The 20,374-nt window shown below is 42.3% G+C and overlaps 1 protein-coding gene across 13 annotated transcripts in view; it reads right to left on the bottom strand.

The window, feature by feature from the left end:
• Window positions 1–20,374, bottom strand: part of STIM1 (stromal interaction molecule 1) — a 202,465-nt gene that overhangs the window by 90,831 nt on the left and 91,260 nt on the right. For 12 of the 13 annotated variants that reach the window (XR_005020855.1, XM_036859684.1, XM_036859689.1 and 9 more), the window contains exon 2: window positions 2,208–2,338. Coding sequence is in view for 12 of the 13 variants with exons in the window: in XM_036859684.1 (XP_036715579.1) it covers window positions 2,208–2,338 (131 nt within the window). In the remaining variant the exon portion in view is untranslated. Of the gene's footprint in view, window positions 1–2,207; window positions 2,339–6,751; window positions 6,759–20,374 lie in introns of those variants that run through there. The other variant, XM_036859685.1, reaches the window with a different exon arrangement.

The following is a 20,374-nucleotide window of genomic DNA, read 5'->3' as shown; positions in this document are numbered from 1 at the left end:
ATCTCACCACTGGCACAGGGAAAAGCAGGGTGACAGCTTTTGTGTTATTTTAGAACAGTTTGTGCTGATGAGCTTTTTGTTGTGGTACATTCCTCTAAAAAGAACATTTTCTTCCTCCCCTCATTGACAAAGTAATTCAGCAGAAAGTGAAAAAAGAAGGAGGAGCGGATGACAAAGATATCCAGGAATTTGTGGATCTTGGATCGTATCACCTTCTTGACTGTGGTGGCACGCATCTCCCAGTCCTGTGGTCAGGAAACCTCTAGGCCTCCCTCACCACCAGGAACATGGCTCTATTCCCAGCACAGACAAATAAACTGTGGGTCCTTTGAGTGCCAGTGACACATCCAGATGTGACCAAAAGTTCGGATACTTTCATCATGGCTATTGGCCTTGCTTAAGAACCTACAGCTGCCAGGTTCAGCAAGTATACATATCTCAGCCTGGTGCCTGGGCCCCCTTTCCCTGCCAGGCTTTGTCCTGCAGTTTCTCCACAGTCACTCTGTGTGACCAAACCTACCCTCCACGCTTCTTACTACCTCCACAACTTTGCTCACACTGCTTCTGCTGCTCAGGCTGCCCACCCCTTCCACTCTCTCCCAATTCTACATTTCCTCCAGGAAGTCTATTTTTCTCCTCTTATAAGTTCCTTAGACATTATCTAGTTCAACCTGATACAAGGATCCCCTCTGCTGACCAATCAGTGGAGTGCTGTGTTCTACCTTCCCATCTTCAGTGACAGGGAGTTCACTACCTACCTACCAAGGAAGCCTCTTCTATGAGGAGATAGCGCTGTGAGGTGATTCTTTATTCCAGAAGAATATGCCTGTATTTTACTTTCCCCACAGTGGTCCTGGTTCTGCCCTTAGCATAAGAGAAACAATACTGCAGTACTTAACAGCATAGGCTTTGAAATCAGACCTGTTCTCCTACCCAGCGTGTCCTTGAACAAAATGCTTAACCTTTCCAAAGTTCCACTCCTTGATGGTAATACCAACTTCCTAAGGCTATTAACAAAGTTAAAAAAGTAACTATGCAAAGAGCTTAACACTGTGCCTGGCACAGAGTAAGGATTTCATTGTTATCATCATCATCATTTAAGTCTGATTCCTCTACTTTTGTTGCATTTGAAGACAGAAATTGTATTATCTGAATCTTTTCTTTTCCAGGCTAAAGTCTCTTCACTAGACTGTAAATTATATGAGGACAGATGTATCTCTATGTAATTATGTGTATTTGCTGCCACATCCCCACGTCTAGAACAGTGCCTGGCACACATATAATAGACAGTTATAAACACTGAATTGTATTGAATGCTGTCTGTTTCAGAGTTTCCATACCCTTCATCATTCATGTCACTCCTCTCTTTCACTGTTTCAAATGTTTTTGGCAACGTGAAATCCAAAGTTGAATTCACAACTTAAAGGTGGGCTAACCAGAGGAGGAGAGACTAGATTAGCCCCTCCCTCAGGATATACACCATATCGCTACTAAAGGCTGGCATAACTTGCCAGCTTCACCCCACTGCTGGCTCAAGTGGAGCTTGAAAACAACTGAAACTTTTCAGTCTTTTCACACATGATGACTTTGTGCTCTGGGCTCTGTGGAATTGGAGCTGCAGTCATGCCAAACGGTAAAACAATAACAGAGCTTTTTCCATCTAGAGATTCCTCTCGCTCTTACTATCTGGACCACTCAACTGGCTCCCAGCAACTGCAGCCTGGAATTCAGAATGATCTTTCTAGGAACCTTTGTTTCTTCCTCACAAATAGAGTATACGCTTCCAAAGGGCAAGATCTGACTGTCTTGCCTTCTCTTCCACATGCCAGCACAGGGCTGAGCACAGAGTAAGGACAGATGGATGCCCTCCATCTACAGCAGGATTACAGTAAGGATTCAGGGAAACTGTACAGACGAGCCTCAGGGCTCCCTCTCCTCTCAAACAGCACAGCTCGGTCGGTGTTGTGCTTCTAGCCGGTAGGCAGACAGGAGCCAGTCCAGGCACAGACACAGATGTAAGGCCTGCACTCTGGCAGGCCGGCTCCTAGAGGCTGCTCTGCTGAGAATCACCTTCCCTGATAGGGATGCATTCCTAGAGGACAAGCCAATATCAAGAACACCTCTCCTCAGGGAACAGCCTGTCCAGACAGCTTCAGGGACTGTTCTCACAGGAAGAGAAGAGAGCCACGCAGGGTGAGGGAGCTCACCTCATCACTTTCTTCCACATCCACGTCACCATTGGCATCATCATCCATCAGCTTGTGGATGCTGCGGACTGCATCAAAGCTGAGCTTCTCATCCTCACTGTGGCACAGGGGCTTGTCAATCCGGCAAAACTCTGTACGGGAAAATCAAGAGACAACATTATGGGGGGCTGCCACCCAGCTTCTATTACCTACCTGTCTCACAGTCCCTGCTTCTAGCACCTGACTCCTCACGTAGCACTTAACAGACTCTTTGTACAGTGATAAAAGTATTTCATATTACTGTCTTCCCTATTAGGGTCAATGCTTTATTATCCTAATAGTTCCGTGTGCAGGGAAGTCAAGCATAGGACTAGGAATACACTGGGATCTGCACAAAGAACATGAATAATAACGCACAAGGAAAAAAAATACAAGTGAGAGAGAAATACGAATAGCTGATGAACACAGGAAAAGGTCTCACTAGTAATCAAAGAAATACATATTCAATGAAACATCATTTTTAGTCAATAAATAAATGTGAATTAATACAATCTTTCTAGAAATAGGAAAACAGTCCATTTGTTCCAAGGCCAGAGTACTACGTAGTTTCCTTTTTGTTCACTTTTGTCACTGCCTGTACATATAATGCCAGCCACAGGCTAACTGAGGAAACCCTTCACATCTTATGCCTCCTCCAGGACAGCTACATTCAGCAAGTATCTGTTAGACATCTAAGGTCCTGAGCACATCTGACACAACAGCATGGAGGTCTGGAGTGAAACTTCCTCCACCCACCACCACACAGTCATACAGCAATAAAACTAGCACAAGAGCCTAGCCCACCCAGTCTCTTTCATGACACCTAATCCTCTCTTACGAACCTGGAAAACACCTAGCCTGATCGAGGCACATAGCAGAAAGAGCCTGGAATCTAGTCGTAGCTCTACTATGTGGCTCTAAGGAGGTCACTTCCCTTCTTCAGGCTTCAAGTTCACTATTTGAAAAAGACATTTTAACTAAAGTTTCTGGTATTTCTTCCAATTCCTAGAGTATAAAATTCCTCTTTCCTTTCGACCCTGATCTTTCTAGGCAAAATACTCTTCAGATCACCCCCAAAGAAGACAGAAGAAAAACCGTGACCTCCCAGATAACGGAAGCAGTCACAGAAGAGAAAGCAAGGACAGGGTGAAGAAGCTGTGGCTGTGAAGCCTTCTAGAAGGCCCTGATCAGAGACCGGAAACACTCTAATCCATCTAATCATTTACTTGTCTGCTGGTCAGAAACAGAGACAGGATTGGACAGGTCACCTCTCTATCGCTTGCTAGTTGCTCAAATCCTTTTCAAAATGAGGAGGGTTATAAATATTAAATTTTTTAAGTCCCAGATGTGACTCAATAAAAATATGTTGGATATTGAAGCTCACAGATGTTAACGGATGTGCCCAAAGTCAAAGGCCGCTGAAGAGGCACAGCAAGAGCCCAGGTCTGCTGACTCGCAGGCCAGCACTTCACCTGACTGCCTTTATGCCAAGGTAACCAGACAGCTTTAGTTTCATCTTCTGGAAGCCACGGACAGTAATGCTAGTAGGAAGCACACTGAAGAAATGGCTTTATAAAAGAAAAAAGTAGATAAATAGTATGCATAGAAAAGAAATAAGTACCTCCATGGAACCTTATGTTCCTCTACCTTTGTCCTGGCAAGGTGGAGTGGAAAATGGAGGGTGGGGTAAAGGGGTGGTGGGTACTGAGGAAAAGAGTAGAAAATAGCCAAAAATTAAGGCATTGTTTCTCAGTTTCCTCACCAACGAGAGCTCTTGGCATGATTGCTTCATTCATGGACTCCTATCCACAAACTACCTATCCCCAAAAAAATTGCAGTAAGTAACGACTAGTTCATAGGACGCAGCACTGAGATTAGCATAACCAACATAACACTTTCCTTCCCTTATTCCTGTGTTTATATTATTCAAAGGTATATATAATTGCCTATAAGAGCTTTTTGATCAGCATATGACATGCCCATTTAAACAACATTTATTGAGTACTCTTCATATGTCAGGGTCTATAATCAGCACAGGGTATAAAGAGATGAATCAGACCTCATCTTTGCTCTCAAGGAGCTCAATTATAAAAGTGGGGGAGATAAGCAATTAAAACACTATGTTCTAAGTTCCATAATAGAAAGAATTGAGGTTATGCTAGGGGTCAGCAACTTCTGTAAAAAGCCAGACAGTAAACATTCAGGATTTATGGGCCATATAGTCTCTGTTGCAGCTACTTAACTATGTCATTGAGCACAAAAGCAGCCACAGACAAAACATGAGTGAGAGAACTGAGCTGTGTTCCAACAAAATTTTATTTACAAAAACAGGTGGTGGGTTGGATTTGGCCCTTGGACCATACTTTGCTGACCCCTTTTCTAGAGCTCCATAGGTAGCACACCTGAAGCACATCAGATCGACAGATTTCTGACCCAAAACAAAGAAACCTAATCTTTTCATTAGCCTGTATCCACCCACAGGATGAACCTAAGTAAAGTACTTCTATTAGGCTTTTAAAAAATAATGGGGGGCTTCCCTGGTGGCGCAGTGGTTGAGAATCTGCCTGCCAATGCAGGGGACACGGGTTCGAGCCCTGGTCTGGGAAGATCCCACATGCCGCGGAGCAACTAGGCCCGTGAGCCACAATTGCTGAGCCTGCGCGTCTGGAGCCTGTGCTCCGCAACAAGAGAGGCCGCGATAGTGAGAGGCCCGCGCACCACGATGAAGAGTGGCCCCCGCTTGCCGCAACTGGAGAGAGCCCTGGCACAGAAACGAAGACCCAACACAGCCATAAATAAATTAAATAAATAAATAAATAAAAATTAAAAAAAAAATAATGGGAATAGTTTACCAAGCTCTAGGGACTGGGGTCTCCAGGCTGGGCACAATTGGCCTACAGCAGGTCCAAGAAGTTTGGGCTTCAAGCATCAGGCTCTAGTTTGTAACCTGATCAGACAGACAGGTTACCTTTGCTGCTGGCATCATCTGGCACAGAGAAGGATTAAAGGGATTGAGGATAAGGGAGTACAAAATCTTGATGTCCCATATGGCCATAGAATCCTGTCCAGAAAAATCATGTCAGCCAAAATTCACAAATAATTCCTTCAATGAAGCATTTTCTAGGCTGTCTCTCTCTCCTTCCTGAGACCTTTTCTACCTTCTCTTAATACATTCCAATCTGGCAAGGTTTCCCAGACCCATCCGGAAATTACCTTAAAAGATCCACCCGTTTTAGCAACACATTATTACCACAATGAAAGAGCCCTGCACTTGGAGTCAGAACACATGTGTCAAAATCCCAGCTTCATCAGTTACAACCATATGATATTGGACAAGTTGTTTAACTTCTCTGAGCCTCCAATATCTCATTTGCAAAATAAGGATAATTAACTCTGCTGCATAGGGTTTTTGTGAAAGTTAAGCAAGACCACATTTGTTAAAACACCTAGCATAGGGCCTGCATGAAGCTGACATTTAATACATTTGTAGTCTCCTTTTTTCCTCCCAGAGCAGCAAGTGAACAGTTCCCATCTTTTGCTAACTTCAGCCACTTTCCCTCTAAGACCATAAAGAATCAAACACAGGCGGTACAGTCCAATCACATTACTCAGACGAATGTTCTAGGTGAGCTGGCAAGCAACTCTGACAATAGCCTGTCTTCCCACAGCATTTATATGTCTATCACTGGTAACATTTACCATACTGTGCTGTAGTTGTCTATTTAATTTGTCTTCCCCATAAAGGCTTGAGACTATGTACCCAGCAACAAGAAAAGGCCAGGTTCTTGGTAGATGCTCAGTAAATGTTTTTTGAATGAATAACTAAATACCAGCTCTACAATTAAGTATGGGATTTCTGTAGGCAGAAAAGAGAAGAATTTTAGGTAGAGAGAATAGCATAGGACCAAGTTTTAATTTTTTTGGTCTCAGGACTCCTTTTTACACTTAAAAATTGAAAATCCCAAAACTGTTTGATATTTACTATATTAGAAATTAAAACATAAATTCTAATATTTAGTAATTAATTCATTTTAAAACAATAAAATCTCATATACATTCATATAAACATGTTTTTATGAAAAATAATTGTTTTCTGCAAAAAAATTCATGAGGAGAGTGGTATTGTTACACATTTTTGTAAATCTCTTTAATGTCTGGCTTGATAGAAAACAGCTGTTACAGCCTTATATCTGTTTCCACATTCAAGGTGTTGTTTTGATTGAAGATCAAAACATAGATATGCAGTTGGAAAATGCAGGACTATTTTAATAACCTTTCAGATAATTGTGGTCATTCTTCTCTGATACTTCACCAAAGCTCAACAAATAGTAAGTTTATTAAAGGTTAGTTACAATGTGAAATCTGAAACTATACAGATGAACTTTTTGTACTCTATTACAATAAAATCCATTGGTCTATCTTGCACTTTGAATGGATCTTTTATCCATAAGTGATTTTTTTTTTTTTTTGGTCGCACAGCATGCGGCATCAGATCTTAGTTCCCTGACAAGGGATTGAACCCACACCTCCTGCAGTGGAAGCATGGAGTCTTAACCACTGGACCACCAGGTAAGTCCCTACCCATGGGTGATTTTGAAACATGATACACTAATCATTTGGAAACTAGTGACTCGATGAGTTAGGCAGAGCTTCCAAATTTGACACAGTTCATTTATATAATATCAAAATAATCACAAGTATTAATATCATCACTGATTTCATCAGAAAAGCTGTAAATTTGGAGAAGCTGTCAAGCTCACAGTGGCAGATACAAGTTTTCCCAAACTCTTATTTTCAATTAAAAGCTGGAATTTTATCATTGGCAACAAATACTATCAGTTGTTTTCCTTAAAGTAGCAGACTCACTTCATTCATTTTCAAGAAGATGTCTGCCAAAAACATAAGTCTGAGTAATTGCAATTTGTCAGTTATTCTTTCAAGTAAAACTAGTGTTCCCCAAGAAAAGGAGGTAGTTCAGCTTGCAACTCAATCACACAAATGCATTTCCTTGAGATAAACATCAGGCTTCTACATGCAGCAAAAGTGCTTTATGCATACTTCCTGTTTTATCACACAGAATACTAAAGAGACATGTATTCATGGGATACAATTTAATAAAATTAATAAATAAAAGCTTTAAAAAAACTGAGAGGGCATGGAGGTGAGGAATGCAATGATTACTGGCACAATTTTGTGCCACTCTTTTGACTCCTGTTAAGGTGCCAGCAGTTTTACCTACTAATTTCTTCTGCACCAACAGTGCAAATGTACACACGATGGAAAAAGCAAATAGCATCTTAGTATTATTATTAAAATGGCTTTGACCTTCTGGATCCCCACAAAGATCTTGGTGACCTCCAGTGGTCTGCAGACCACAATTTGTTAACCACTGGCGGACAAAACCGCAAAGTTTTCCCTCATGTCCAAATCTCCTCTCCTTTCTCAAGGCAGAGCTAATCATTTACTGTTCTATGCTCCAAAGCACTTTGTACATAACTCTGTTATATTAATTCTCATGCTCTGAGTTATTTGCATGCCACATCCAGAAAAGGGCAAGGACTAAATTTGACTCACTCTATCCCCCAGGGCCCAGTATGGCACCATCACTAATATCCACCTTGTCAAGTATGAAATCAGTAAGTGCTGGCTGAACGAATGAATGCATGAATGAATGGATTCATAACAAACTATCTCCCCAAAAGGCAACAGAATTCTTGAGTGCAACCCACCAATTCCCACCACCAATATCCACCATCCACCTAATGCCTCTCCTCTCCCAGCACTACCGTGCAGAGCCACTACAGTTGAGCTGGACGATGGATTATCTGATGTGAGACACAAGCCCAGAGGGAAAGAAGTGAGAAAAACAGCAGTCAAGGAAGACAGTAGAGAGAAGGAGGAGAGAAGGGCACTGGTCAGACTGTTCCTCAGCGCTTGGCTGGAACCTGAGGGGAATCTGGATGGAAATGGCTAAATTTTACCAACAGGGACCTCATCTCCGAAAATAATTTCTCCCCCTTCACCCTCCACCCCCCAGCCAGGACTGGCAGGCTTTGCAGTGACTCTGAGGGGATCAGAATCCACCCTTACCCTTAGAAAGGGCTCAAAAGACTGTAAGACTGAGAGCATGAGCCCTGGGAAGACTTTCAGATTTGACCAAGGACCATGAGGTCCCAGAGATAAAACAGCCTGGAACCTAGAATGAGGATGGGGCTGGGGAGGAGGGCAGGGGACCCTCTAGACAAAAATGTAAAGGCTGAGAAGGGGAACTGGCTTGGGACCTGGAACTGGCAAGAAAAGGTTCCCCCTGGAATACAGCACGTAGCAGGCCTAGCCACAGAGGAAAGAGGAGTCAGATTCCTGGGCTGTGTAAAATCCAGCCTACCTGAGGGATGTTCCCTCCCCTGTTAGAACATCACGTCCTCATATCCAAGAAGAGGCCCAGCTCTTCTCAGCAGGCGGCAGGAATTGAGAAGCGCTTTCCTTCTGGACAAAGCTGGCACTGGTTTCAGCTACCCAAGCAGCCCTGACCCAAAAGACTTCTGACCATGCTCACTTCTCCTCAGAGGGAGAATACATAAAAAATAACCCATAGAGTACCAAGAGTGAACCCTAAGGTAAACAAACCATGGGCTTTGGGTGACTACGACGTGTCGATGTAAGTTCATCCTTGGTTAAAAAAAAGAAGCACCATTCTGGTGAGAAATGTTGATAACGGGGCTGGCTATGCACGTGTGGAGGCAGGAGCTATATGGGAAATCTCTGTACCTGCCTCTCAATTCTGCTGTAATCATAAAACTGCTCTAAAAAATAAAGTCTTAAAAAAAAGCATAGCCTGTAATATGTGTGTGATTGGTAGAGATTTTGTTCAATTCTTATTAGCCTGCTTTTAAAAATATTACATATGTTGATTATAATGTGAGATAATTATATTCTCACTCTAACCTGAGATCTGAATACTCCAGTAACAGTTGTTTATTTTTTTCATTTTCTCTTTTTTTTAATTAATTTTTATTGGAATATAGTTGCTTTACAACGTTGTGTTAGTTTCCACTGTACAGCAAAGTGAATCTGCTATACGTATACATATATCCCCTCTTTTTTGGATTTCCTTCCCATTTAGGTCACCACAGAGCACTGAGTAGAGTTCCCTGAGCTATGCAGTAGGTTCTCATTAGTTACCTATTTTATACATAGTATCAATAGTGTATATGTGTCAATCCCAATCTCCCAATTCATCCCACCCTGCTCCTTTCCCCCCTTGGTTTCCATACGTTTGTTCTCTACATCTGTGTCCCTATTTCTATTTTGCAAATAAGATCATCTGTACCATTTTTCTAGATTCCACATATATGCATTAATATACGATATTGGTTTTTCTCTTTCTGACTTACTTCACTCTGTATGACAGTCTCTAGGTCCATCCACGTCTCTACAAATGACCCAATTTCGTCCCTTGTTACAGCTGAGTACTATTCCATTGTATATATGTACCACGTCTTCTTTAACAGTTGTTTAATTTATATTAAACATAATTAAAGAAAGTCATCAGTGGAAAAAAGATAATCCACAGCATCAACTATGTATAAAGCTCCAATAAGCAACATAATGAGATATACCTCCGAGTTCCACCAGCATTTCTGACTTTGTACCTCATGTAGGCTTACCACAGTCAGCTTACAGCTGCAGTTATCTGAGGGTATCTGAGGGCAGAGCTATGTCTTTTTCATTTTTTCATAGCACCTACTACCACCTCACACATGATATATTTGTTCATTTATTTGTTATTGTCTGTCTCCCTCCAATAGATGTAAGGTTCACAAGCAGGGACTTTTTCTGTTTACTGCAGTATCCCCAGGGACTCATACAGTGCCTGGCACATAGTAGGTATTCAATATAGATTTGTTAAATGAATGAATAAATCTTTGTCTTCCCTAATGTGCAGAGCAGACTTCTCCTCTCTACCTGACTCTTAAATGTTGGACTTTCAAAGAAATCGGGCTAGGCTCTGTTCTCATACTACACCCTCTCCTAAGTAATCTTACCTCTCCTCACAGCTTCAACTACCATTTAAAGAAATTACTAACTATTACCAACTCCCAAAAAACAAAATGATGTTTCTGGTTCAAGTTTCACTTTTGGCCTACAGAAACCCACAGACTCCAACTACCTACTAAACATCTCCATGTGGATGTGTAACAGGCACCTCAACTCATAATGTCTAAATCTAAACTCATTACCTTTCCCCCAAACTTCCTACTTCACCAGTTATTTGTGTCAGAAACCTTGACATCTCACTCTCCCTCACTCTCCACATTTAATCAATCACCAATCCTAGTTCAAGACTCTTAACTATTCCAGATCTCATTCTCCACACAGCATGTCACTCTCAGCAGAGATATTCTAAATACTTAATGAGCAATCAGCAGGAGTGCTGGCTATAGGCAGTGCTGGTGCATACCACCTGCATATCTGTCCAAGGCCTCTCCCTTCTTAAAACCCTTCAGAAGTTTCTCATTATTCTCAAGATAAAGTTCAGGACTTCCCTGGTGGCGCAGTGGTTAAGAATCTACCTGCCAATGCAGGGGACACGGGTTCGAGCCCTGGCCCAGGAAGATCCCACGTGCCACGGATCAACAAAGCCCGTGCGCCACAACTACTGAAGCCCACGTGCCTAGAGCCCAGGCTCCGCAACAAGAGAAGCCACCGCAATGAGAAGCCTGCACACCACGATGAAGAGTAGGCCCCACTCGCCGCAACTAGAGAAAGCCTGCGCACAGCAACGAAGGCCCAATGCAGCCAAAAATAAATAAATAAAATAAATAAATTTATTAAAAAAAAAGTTCAAAGTCCCTACTGTGGCCTGCCAGGCCCAGAAAGATCTGCCACCTGCCACCTTTCTGGTCTCATGTCCAGCAACTCTTGCTGCTTCGTGTGACCCTCCTTTGACGTGCCAAGTTTCTTCCCTCCTTTCCACACAGCGCAGTGGTTCTCGGCTCTGGCAGCATATTAGAATCACCTGAGGAGCTCTTAAACTGCTGACACGCAGGCCCCAGTATCTCTATGGGTGAGACCTAGGTATGGGTTTGGGTTTTGGGAGGTTTTTTTTGTTTGTTTTTTCTTTAATTGAGAAATAATACACATACAGTAAAGTACATAAATAAACATAAGGATCAATTTAAAAAATATATATATATATATATATCCATGTAACTTTCACCAAAATCCAGATACAAAACATTCCTAACACTCCAGGAAGACTCCCTCCCCTTGCCCCTCTCCAATCACTACTACCACGACCCCACAGTGGTAACCACTATTCTGACTTTCATCACCATAGATAAGTTTTGCCTTTTTTTCCGACATTTATTAAAATGGAGCATGGATATTTTTAGGGTACAGTTGCACAAAATAAAATGTCCCCATTCTAAGTGTACAGTTCAATGTGTTTGACAAACATACGCATTCATGTGACCACCACCCTGATTAAGAGCTAGAACACTTCCATGGTCTAGAACACTTCCATGGTCAAAATGCTCCCACTTGGCTCTACAGTGCCAACCTTCTTCCCTGTCCCCACACAACCACTGATCTGATTTCTAGCATTAGAAATTAGTTTTGCCTCTTCTAGAACTTCAAATAAATATAATCATAGCTCTGTGCTCTTTTGTGTCTGGCTGCTTTTGTTCAGCATGATTTGAGATTCAACCATGCTGTCACATGAATCAGTAGTTTGCTCCAATTTATTGCTGAGTAGTATTCCATTGAATGGATATACAATTTGTTTATCCATTAACCAATTTCTAGCTGTTACAAATAAAGGTTATGAACGTTAGTGTATAAGTCTATGTGTGGACACGTTTTCATTTTTCTTGAGTGAAAATGAGTTTTTTATTCCTTGAGTTTCACTAGGGGTGGAACTGCTGGGTTATATGACAGGGGTATGCTTAACTTTTTAAGTAACTGCCAAACTGTTTTCCAAAGCAGTTGTATCACTTTATACTCCCACCAGTAAGCACCAGTATGAAGCACCAGTCCTGTTGCTTCATATACTCTCTTATACCTGGTGATGATGCTAATGTGAAGCCCAGGTTGAGAAACACCCAGAATTCCTTTTATATGAAAGGCTCTTCTCGTTCTTAACCTGCAAACTCTGACTCATACTGCTGGTCTCAGCTTAAATACTTTTTCTCCAAAGAATCTTCTTTGATTCATCTTCTTTCCCAAACTAGTTTAGGCCCAAATTATATTTTCTCCAAAGTACCCTATATTTTTCATTTATAACACTTTTCACAACTGTAATTATTTGTGTGATACTTTACTTAATATCTGTCTTCTCCACTAAACTGTAAGCTCCATAGCAGCAGGAATCATGGCTATCTTCTTCATGGCTGAATCCTAGCTTCTAGCCAAACTCTAGCACCTAGCAAAGTCCCTAGCACAACAGTTGGGCTTCGATAAACATTTGTTGAATAAACAAATGAATGCCCAAAAGAACCTGTTGCATGAAGGAGCAAATTCAGAGATGAACAAATACAGTCCTTGCTCACAAAAAGTACTAGAATGAGTATAGTACATGCGTTACAAAGACACAAAGTAGAATATGGTAAAGGGTCAAGAGACCAGAGCAACAGGAGACAGCACAGTCTGAACAACAGGTAGAAGGCAGTGGGGGCAGAAGGGAATGCTACCTAAGCACAGCAGCCCAAGAGCAAGGAGCACAGCATCTCACACGGTTTGATTTATTAAAAGAGTCAAAGTCAGAACGTCCCTGGTGGTCCAGTGGTAAGACTCCACGCTCCCAATGCAGGGGGCCCGGGTTCGATCTCTGGTCGGGGAACTAGATCCCACGTGCGTGCCGCAACTAAGAGTTCGCATGCTGTAACTAAGAAGTCTGCAGGGCACAACTAAAGATCCCGCATTCTGCAACTAAGATCTGGTGCAGCCTAAATAAATAAATAAATAAACAAATAGGCCAAAGTCAAAGGGTTCTTTTTGCCAATCTTGCAAAAGCTCCTGGCATAGAATGGGAGTAACGGATAGTGGGATCCCTCACCATACTCAAACTCTAAATGGCAGAGTTGGAGGAGCTTTGGAGGGCATTAAGGGCCACTGCTCACTTTACAACTAGAGAAGGAAACTGAGGCCATGAAATGGGGTTGTTTTGCTGTAGGTGGGCTGGCAAAATAGTGTTAGAACCAGATTAGAAGTCTCACTAACTTTTTTTTAATTTATTTTATTGAAGTATAGTTGATTTACAATGTTGTGTTGATTTCTACTGTGCAGCAAAGTAATTCAGTTATACATATATATAACATTTTTTCATATTCTTTTCCATTATGGTTTATCACAGGATATTGAATATGGTTCCCTGTGCTATACAGTAGGACCTCGTTGTTTATCCATTCTATATGTAATAGTTTGTATCTGCTAATCCCAAACTCCCAGTCCATCCCTCCCCCACCCCCCCTCCTCCTTGGCACATACAAGTCTGTTCTCTATGTCTGTGAGTCTGTTTCTGTTTTACAGATAAGTTCACTTGTGTCATATTTTAGATTCCACATATAAGTGGTATCATATGGTATTTGTCTTTCTCTTTCTGACTTACTTCACTTAGTATGATAACCTCTAGGTCCATCCATGTTGCTGCAAATGGCATTATTTCATTTTTTTATGGCTGAGTAGTATTCCATTGTACAAGTACACCACATCTTCTTTATCCTTTCCTCTGTCGATGGACATCTAGGTTGTTTCCATGTCTTGGCTATTGTGAATAGTGCTGCTATGAACATAGGGGTGCATGTATCTTTTCGAATTATAGCTTTTTTCTAGATATATGCCCAGGAGTGTGATTGCTGGATCACATGGTAGCTCTATTTTTAGTTTTTTGAGGACCCTCCAAACTGTTCTCCATAGTGGCTGCACCAACTTACATTCCCAACAACAGTGCAGGAGGGTTCCCTTTTCTCCACACCCTCTTCAGCATTTGTTATTTGTAGTCTTTTTAATGATGGCCATTCTGACTGGTGAGAAGCCTCACCATCTTCTTATGCCATGTCTTGTGGCAAGACTATGGTTGGGAGATCCAGATGAGCCTGTGCAACAGGGCTTCTTAGAACTCCTAATTCTTACTCTCCAAGGCCAACAAACGGGGGTGGCGGGGAACGGGTTCCATTAGGTTCTTTTTGTCTATTAAGGGCAAACACAGAAGCCCTAACTGAGCTTGTGCCATTCCCCAGGCAGGGTAAAACAGAACTTCCCGGTTTTGCCTTAACTTCTTCAGTGTCCAGCACTAGCCGAAGGCCCCTTCTTCACTAGGACTTAGAAACAAAGTTAAAAAGACACTAGAGGGGCACTCAGTCACCCCTTTGTGTCCCATTTCTACCATCTTCCTCCTCTCAGCATTCTTTTCTTCAAATTTTGATCTCACAAGAAGCCTCCTTCCAGAAGAAGATGGCTAATCCTTAAAGTTAGTCCCCACCAAGCAGGCCATGCCCTCAATAACTTGGGCTTCTGGTGCAGGGGCCTTCTGGCTGTTCTGACTCCTGGTGCCTACTTCTGGGTCTCCTGCAGGGCTTCGGACTCTTGCCCATCTGCTTAACAGCCTATTTGCCTGCCTTTTTTTTTTTTTTTTAATAAATTTATTTATTTATTTATTTATTTTTGGCTGTGTTGGGTCTTCGTTTCTGTGCGAGGGCTTTCTCCAGTTGTGGCCAGCGGGGGCCCCTCTTCATCGCGGTGCGCAGGCCTCTCACTATCGTGGCCTCTCTTGTTGCGGAGCACAGGCTCCAGACGCACAGGCTCAGTAGTTGTGGCTCACGGGCCCAGTTGCTCCGCGGCATGTGGGATCTTCCTAGACCAGGGCTCGAACCCGTGTCCCCTGCATTGGCAGGCGGATTCTCAACCACTGCACCACCAGGGAAGCCCTGCCTGCCCTTTTAAACCTATAACCTTTCTGACTGAATTAGAAGTGTCTGACCCCGAGTTCAGTGTTCACATGCTGGCATTTTAACACTCATTTTTGACTTTCAAACAGCTATTTGATGAAATAGATAGCTAGCTAAAGGCAGTGGCAGTACAAAGACAAGTAAGACACACTTTTCTGGCCTCCAGGGTCCCCTCCATTCCTACCCCCCAATTATTAAAATATATACTGAATTACATAAGTGGTAGATGTAGGTCTTTGAATCTAACTTTCTTATACCCTGACTACTCCTAAGGATTAATTTTCTTATCTGAAAAATCAGTAAAGTTCTTTAAAAACGGTAAACCCCTATAAAAATGTCAGTCGTTCATTTGTCAGTTCTCTATTCTTTGCTTTACCTGTGAGTCTGATGCTCCCAACTACAGCAGGAGGAGTCTGATTTTTCCAGTATCCCTTGTGTCTGGCCCTGGGCTGGGCAACACAGTACCTGGTCTAGTGACAAATGAAAGGTGCGTACATGTTTGGAAGATTCACTTTCTCAGCTCTGGGGTCCCACACACCACAGGTCTTTACATTCTTTACATTCTAAAGGCGTCTGTGCCAAGAAGTGTGACCATCCCAGAGAAATTCAACACACTCTCATTCAAAAGCCACCCCAAATTCTCTGATCTGGCGCTTGACCCAAACATTCCTGTGTCCTGGCCAGTACTTGTCAGGGTCTGAGATGGCCAAAAAAATAATTACCAACAACTCAAAACAGCTTTCTGCTAGGAAGAGTTTTCTAACAGCGCTGGGTGGCCATCCAAGGACCAGCCCAGATAGGGACTTTGCACAATGCCCTGGGGAGATGTCCAACCTATTAGTGGACCCTCTAGGATTATACCCTCTGGGTCCAGAAGTGGGGCTGGCTCCCAATAATCAGTGCTTATCACAGCAGCCCCAAGAGCACAGTGATAAAGGCCTTGAAGATATAAACACTGAGGAGCCAGGCACACCACTGCATGGGGTAAAAACAATGTGGATTCCAGTTTCCATAGCAACAAGAGGTTTGTCCTCAAGCCTCCCAGGCCCACTGCTGGCTGGCTTACCAGAGAACACATTCCTAGGCTCCAGAAGAGACCAAGACTAGGACAGAACGTCTCACCATCTTTCTGCCCCATATAAGCCTCCACTCAAAACAATAAAGGAAGCTTACGGGCCCCCTTCTTATTTTCTGGAGAGAAGATAACCAAGAACACCTACTGAAAAAACCTGGCAGTCAGGATGATCATTCTAAGAAGAACTAGGTTCGCAGCCCTTCCTCACCAACGCAGTTCTCAGTCAGCTATGGTAGCAGAGCAATTCCCCTGCACAGGGACTGACTATTAGGAATGAAGTATGCCTGAGCCTCCTTACCTGACCCTGCTCCCTCATCTGCACAAGCCTGATGCGATTTCTGAGGAAAGGCCTCTCTGGCAAAGCACATTCCAGCTCACAGAGAACTGAGTTCAGGTCTCAATGTCTCTTGCCTGGGTTACTACAGTAGCTTCCTCACTGATCTCCCTGTCTCTGCTCTAGTCTCTCTTAAACTCATCCTCTACCAAAGCAGTCAGTATAATTTTTCTAAAATTCAAATCTGACTAGACCACGGTCCTGAATAAAATCCTTTCCAGGTTCCCATAAAAACCTGTACACAAATGTTCATAGAAGTTTTATGTGTAATAGCCAAAAAATGGAATCAGTCTATATGTCCTTAAACAGGTGAATGGTTACACTCTAGTACGTACATACTACTCAGCAATAAACAGGAATGAAGTAATGATTCACATACCTTCCCTGGGTGAAGTCCCAGGGAATTATGCTGCGCAAAAAAAGCCAATTCAAAAAGGTTACAAACTCCACAATTCTATTTATATAACATTTGTTAAAGGACAGAATTTTAGAAATGGAGGATAGAGGGGTTAGGGACACAGAAGGGCATGGGAGGGAAGGGTGTGATTACAGAAGGACAACATGAGGGAATTCCCTGGCGGTCCAGTGGTTAGGACTTGGCGCTTTCACCGCCAAGGGCCCGGGTCGATCCCTGGTCGGGGAACTAAGAACCCCACAAGCCACTCGGCCGGCTGAAAAAGAAAAAAAAAAAAATAGAAGGATAACATGAATGATCCTTACGGTGTTGGAACAGAACTTGGTACACACACACACACACACACACAAGTACATGTAAAAGTGAGGAAATCTGAACAAGATCAATGGATTGTGTTAATGTCAATATTCTGATTGTGATATTATACTACAGTTTTTCAAAATGTTACTGTGGGGGAAACTACACAAAGTTTCCCAGTGATCTCTCTATATTACTTCCTAAAACTGCAGATAAATCTATAATTATCTCAATAAAAATTCTAATTTAAAAACAAAATCCTTTGCAGGGCTCCCAAATTCCTACAACAGTGATTCCTAACTTTTTTCAATGAGTAATTCAAAAAAGCTCCATATAATAATGGTTGTACTTTTAGTATCCACCAACTGAAAAATGATTGTGGAAATAATATGGATTCATGAGACACCCCTCAAGGACCCTTTTCAGGGCTTCAGATCCCCAAGATTGGAAACCCCTGGCCCATATAATGAATATAAATTAACAAAGCATACAAGGCTTTTCAAGAGGTGGTCCCTTCTGAGTTCTCTAGCCTTACCCCATGCCACCCACTCACACATACCCCATGCTCCCACCGCACTAAACCACTTGCAATTTCATAAATACACAAGATTCACTTTGCGGCTTTGTACATGATGTACCCTCTGCCTGCAATATCCCTGCCCCATTCTATGTCTGACTAACTCCTACTCAAGTTTCAAGATTCTACTCAGGCTTTTTCTAATTCCTCCAAGAAGTCTTCTCTGCACCGAAACTCCTAGGGTTAGATTAGGAGCCCCTCTTCTGTGCTCTCATATTCCCTGTGCTTCCCTCTATCACACTTAGACCAATTACTTAACCTCTTGATGCCCCATTTCATTTTATTTATTTATTTATTTATTTATTTATTTATTTATTTATTTATTTTTGGCCACGCCTCACAGCTTCTGGTATCCTAGCTCCCCAACCAGGGATCAAACCCGGGCCTCCTGGAAGCGCAGAGTCCTAACCACTGGACTGCCAGTGAAGTCCCCTCATTTCATTATCTTAAAATAAATAGAAAATAGTATGTACCTATCTCATAAAGTTGTGCAAATTAAATGAGCTAATACATCTAAAGTACTTCAAATAGAGCATGGCACACAGTAAGCGTTCGATTACTACCAAGTTGTTTTTGTTCTAATTGTCTGTCTAACCGCTACAGTAAAAGATACAAGCAGGAATCAGTATTTGCATCCATCCCTAGGTATATGGTAGGTGCCTGATCAATATTTGGGAAAAGAATTAAGGGATCTAAGTTTGAGGCAAGGAGGTAGAATTTAAGTCAATGGTAGCACGGGGGATCTAGAAAATTGGGAATTACTACTAAGAGCAAGAGGTAAGTATAGGGTGCAAGCAAGGAATAAGATAGCCATCTCAGAAAGATAAGCACCATTACACATTACTGAGAACTTGGGTGAATAAACACAACTGAGAACTGCTAAATTATACATATCTCCTAACCTGGCTTTGGCTGTACTCGATTATTATGAAGAACTCCTTTGATCTGTCATTGTAACTTGTTAACACTGAGCTGAAAAAGTTGCTTAACCTTTTGGAGGCACTGTTTCCTCATCTGTAAAATGTGGCATGATAACACAATTTTCTAAGTATTTAAGATTATGCAAGAAAACTACCTAGCCCATTGATTAAAGTAAAACTAGTTTGGTCTGGATAAATGTTATGTCTTCCCCTTGACTCAAAATTTTTTTTCTCTTAAAAATTTGAAAATATATCCCTTGAATAATAACTACCTAGCTGGTGGGAGAAGGAGGAGATGTATGTGGAACTGACCTATACAAAGTGCCAGCTTGACAAAGGGTGTAGATGGGTACCTAGAATTACTCTCCCCTCAGCTCCTCATGTTTAATTAAGACTTGCTGGCCCTTCAAGGCCCAGGGAAAGTCCATCTCCACCAGGAAACCTTCTTGAACCACTCCAGGCCCTATGAGTCTCCCCTTCTGAGGTCAGAGCACTGAACCCAGTCTGGTCCAGGCACCACCTCATAAGGTTTCTTCTAATCATAATTGAATTATGTCCCCCACGTGGCCTGTTAGCTCCTCTGGAGTGGGACTTGACTGTCTTGCTGCTATCTCCACAAGAACAGAATTAAGGACATTCTAACTGCCTAAGGGAGAAAGGGAGGATGAACGTGACAAGAACTATGCAGCAACTTCTACATACGGTGTCTCTTTACAACTCTGTAAAGTTGGTACCTTAATTATCCCCAATATAAGATGAGGAAACTGAGGCCCAGATATACTACATGACTTACTCAAGTCACATAAATGGTGAAAGTAGGGCTGGAACTGGGATACTATCTATCTCCAGAGTCTTGATAATAATAAATGCATATTGGTATCTGCCTGGTTACCAACCATATAGCTGATTTGTTAGGCAATTCAGTCACACCAGCCTCCCATCTCAACTCCTCTTTGCTGCCAATTTGGGCCCGAGATAGTTGTTTGACTTTCTTTCTTCCTCTTATTTTGTCCCACATAGGAAATGGGAAGGAAGCTCCCCTGGGTCCCTTCCAGGTTGGAGTATGTGGAAGAAACAGGCTAAACAAAGGGCCCTTCAGGGGGAATAAAAAGGGAGGCAAATATTCATATCCTATAATATCAGAGCCAGAAAGACTCACTAGTTAAATTCTCTGGTTTTACAGATGAGGATATTGAACCCTAAAAGGCAAGGTCATTTGCCTAAGGTCACACAGCTGAACGGGGACTGAAACCCTGTCTCCCAACTCCCAAATTAGCGCTCATTTTGGTCTACCCTGCACCAGGCCATGGAGACAGAACTGGAGTATGAACTGTCAGGCCTGTCACTAAGCAAAAAACCCAAACACTGTAAACACAGGAAATGGGCTGGGGTGAGGTTCAGAGGGAGTAGCAACCTTTGCCAAGTTAGAAGTGTTCAAGGGTTTCCTGTCCACAGCTGTTAACTGTCACAGAAATGCTCCAGAAAGTAATACAAGGCAGAAAAAAAGAAAAAGACTGAGGCTTAGAATTGACTATAAATTATTCAGGCCAACCCACTTAGTTTTACAGATGAGGAAGCTAAGAC

This window comes from Balaenoptera musculus, chromosome 8 (genome assembly GCF_009873245.2).
Source record: "Balaenoptera musculus isolate JJ_BM4_2016_0621 chromosome 8, mBalMus1.pri.v3, whole genome shotgun sequence".
NCBI classification, from domain to species: Eukaryota; Metazoa; Chordata; class Mammalia; order Artiodactyla; family Balaenopteridae; genus Balaenoptera; species Balaenoptera musculus.
The sequence above is the reverse complement of the archived record's forward strand: the minus strand, read 5'-3'. Positions and strand labels throughout refer to the sequence as shown.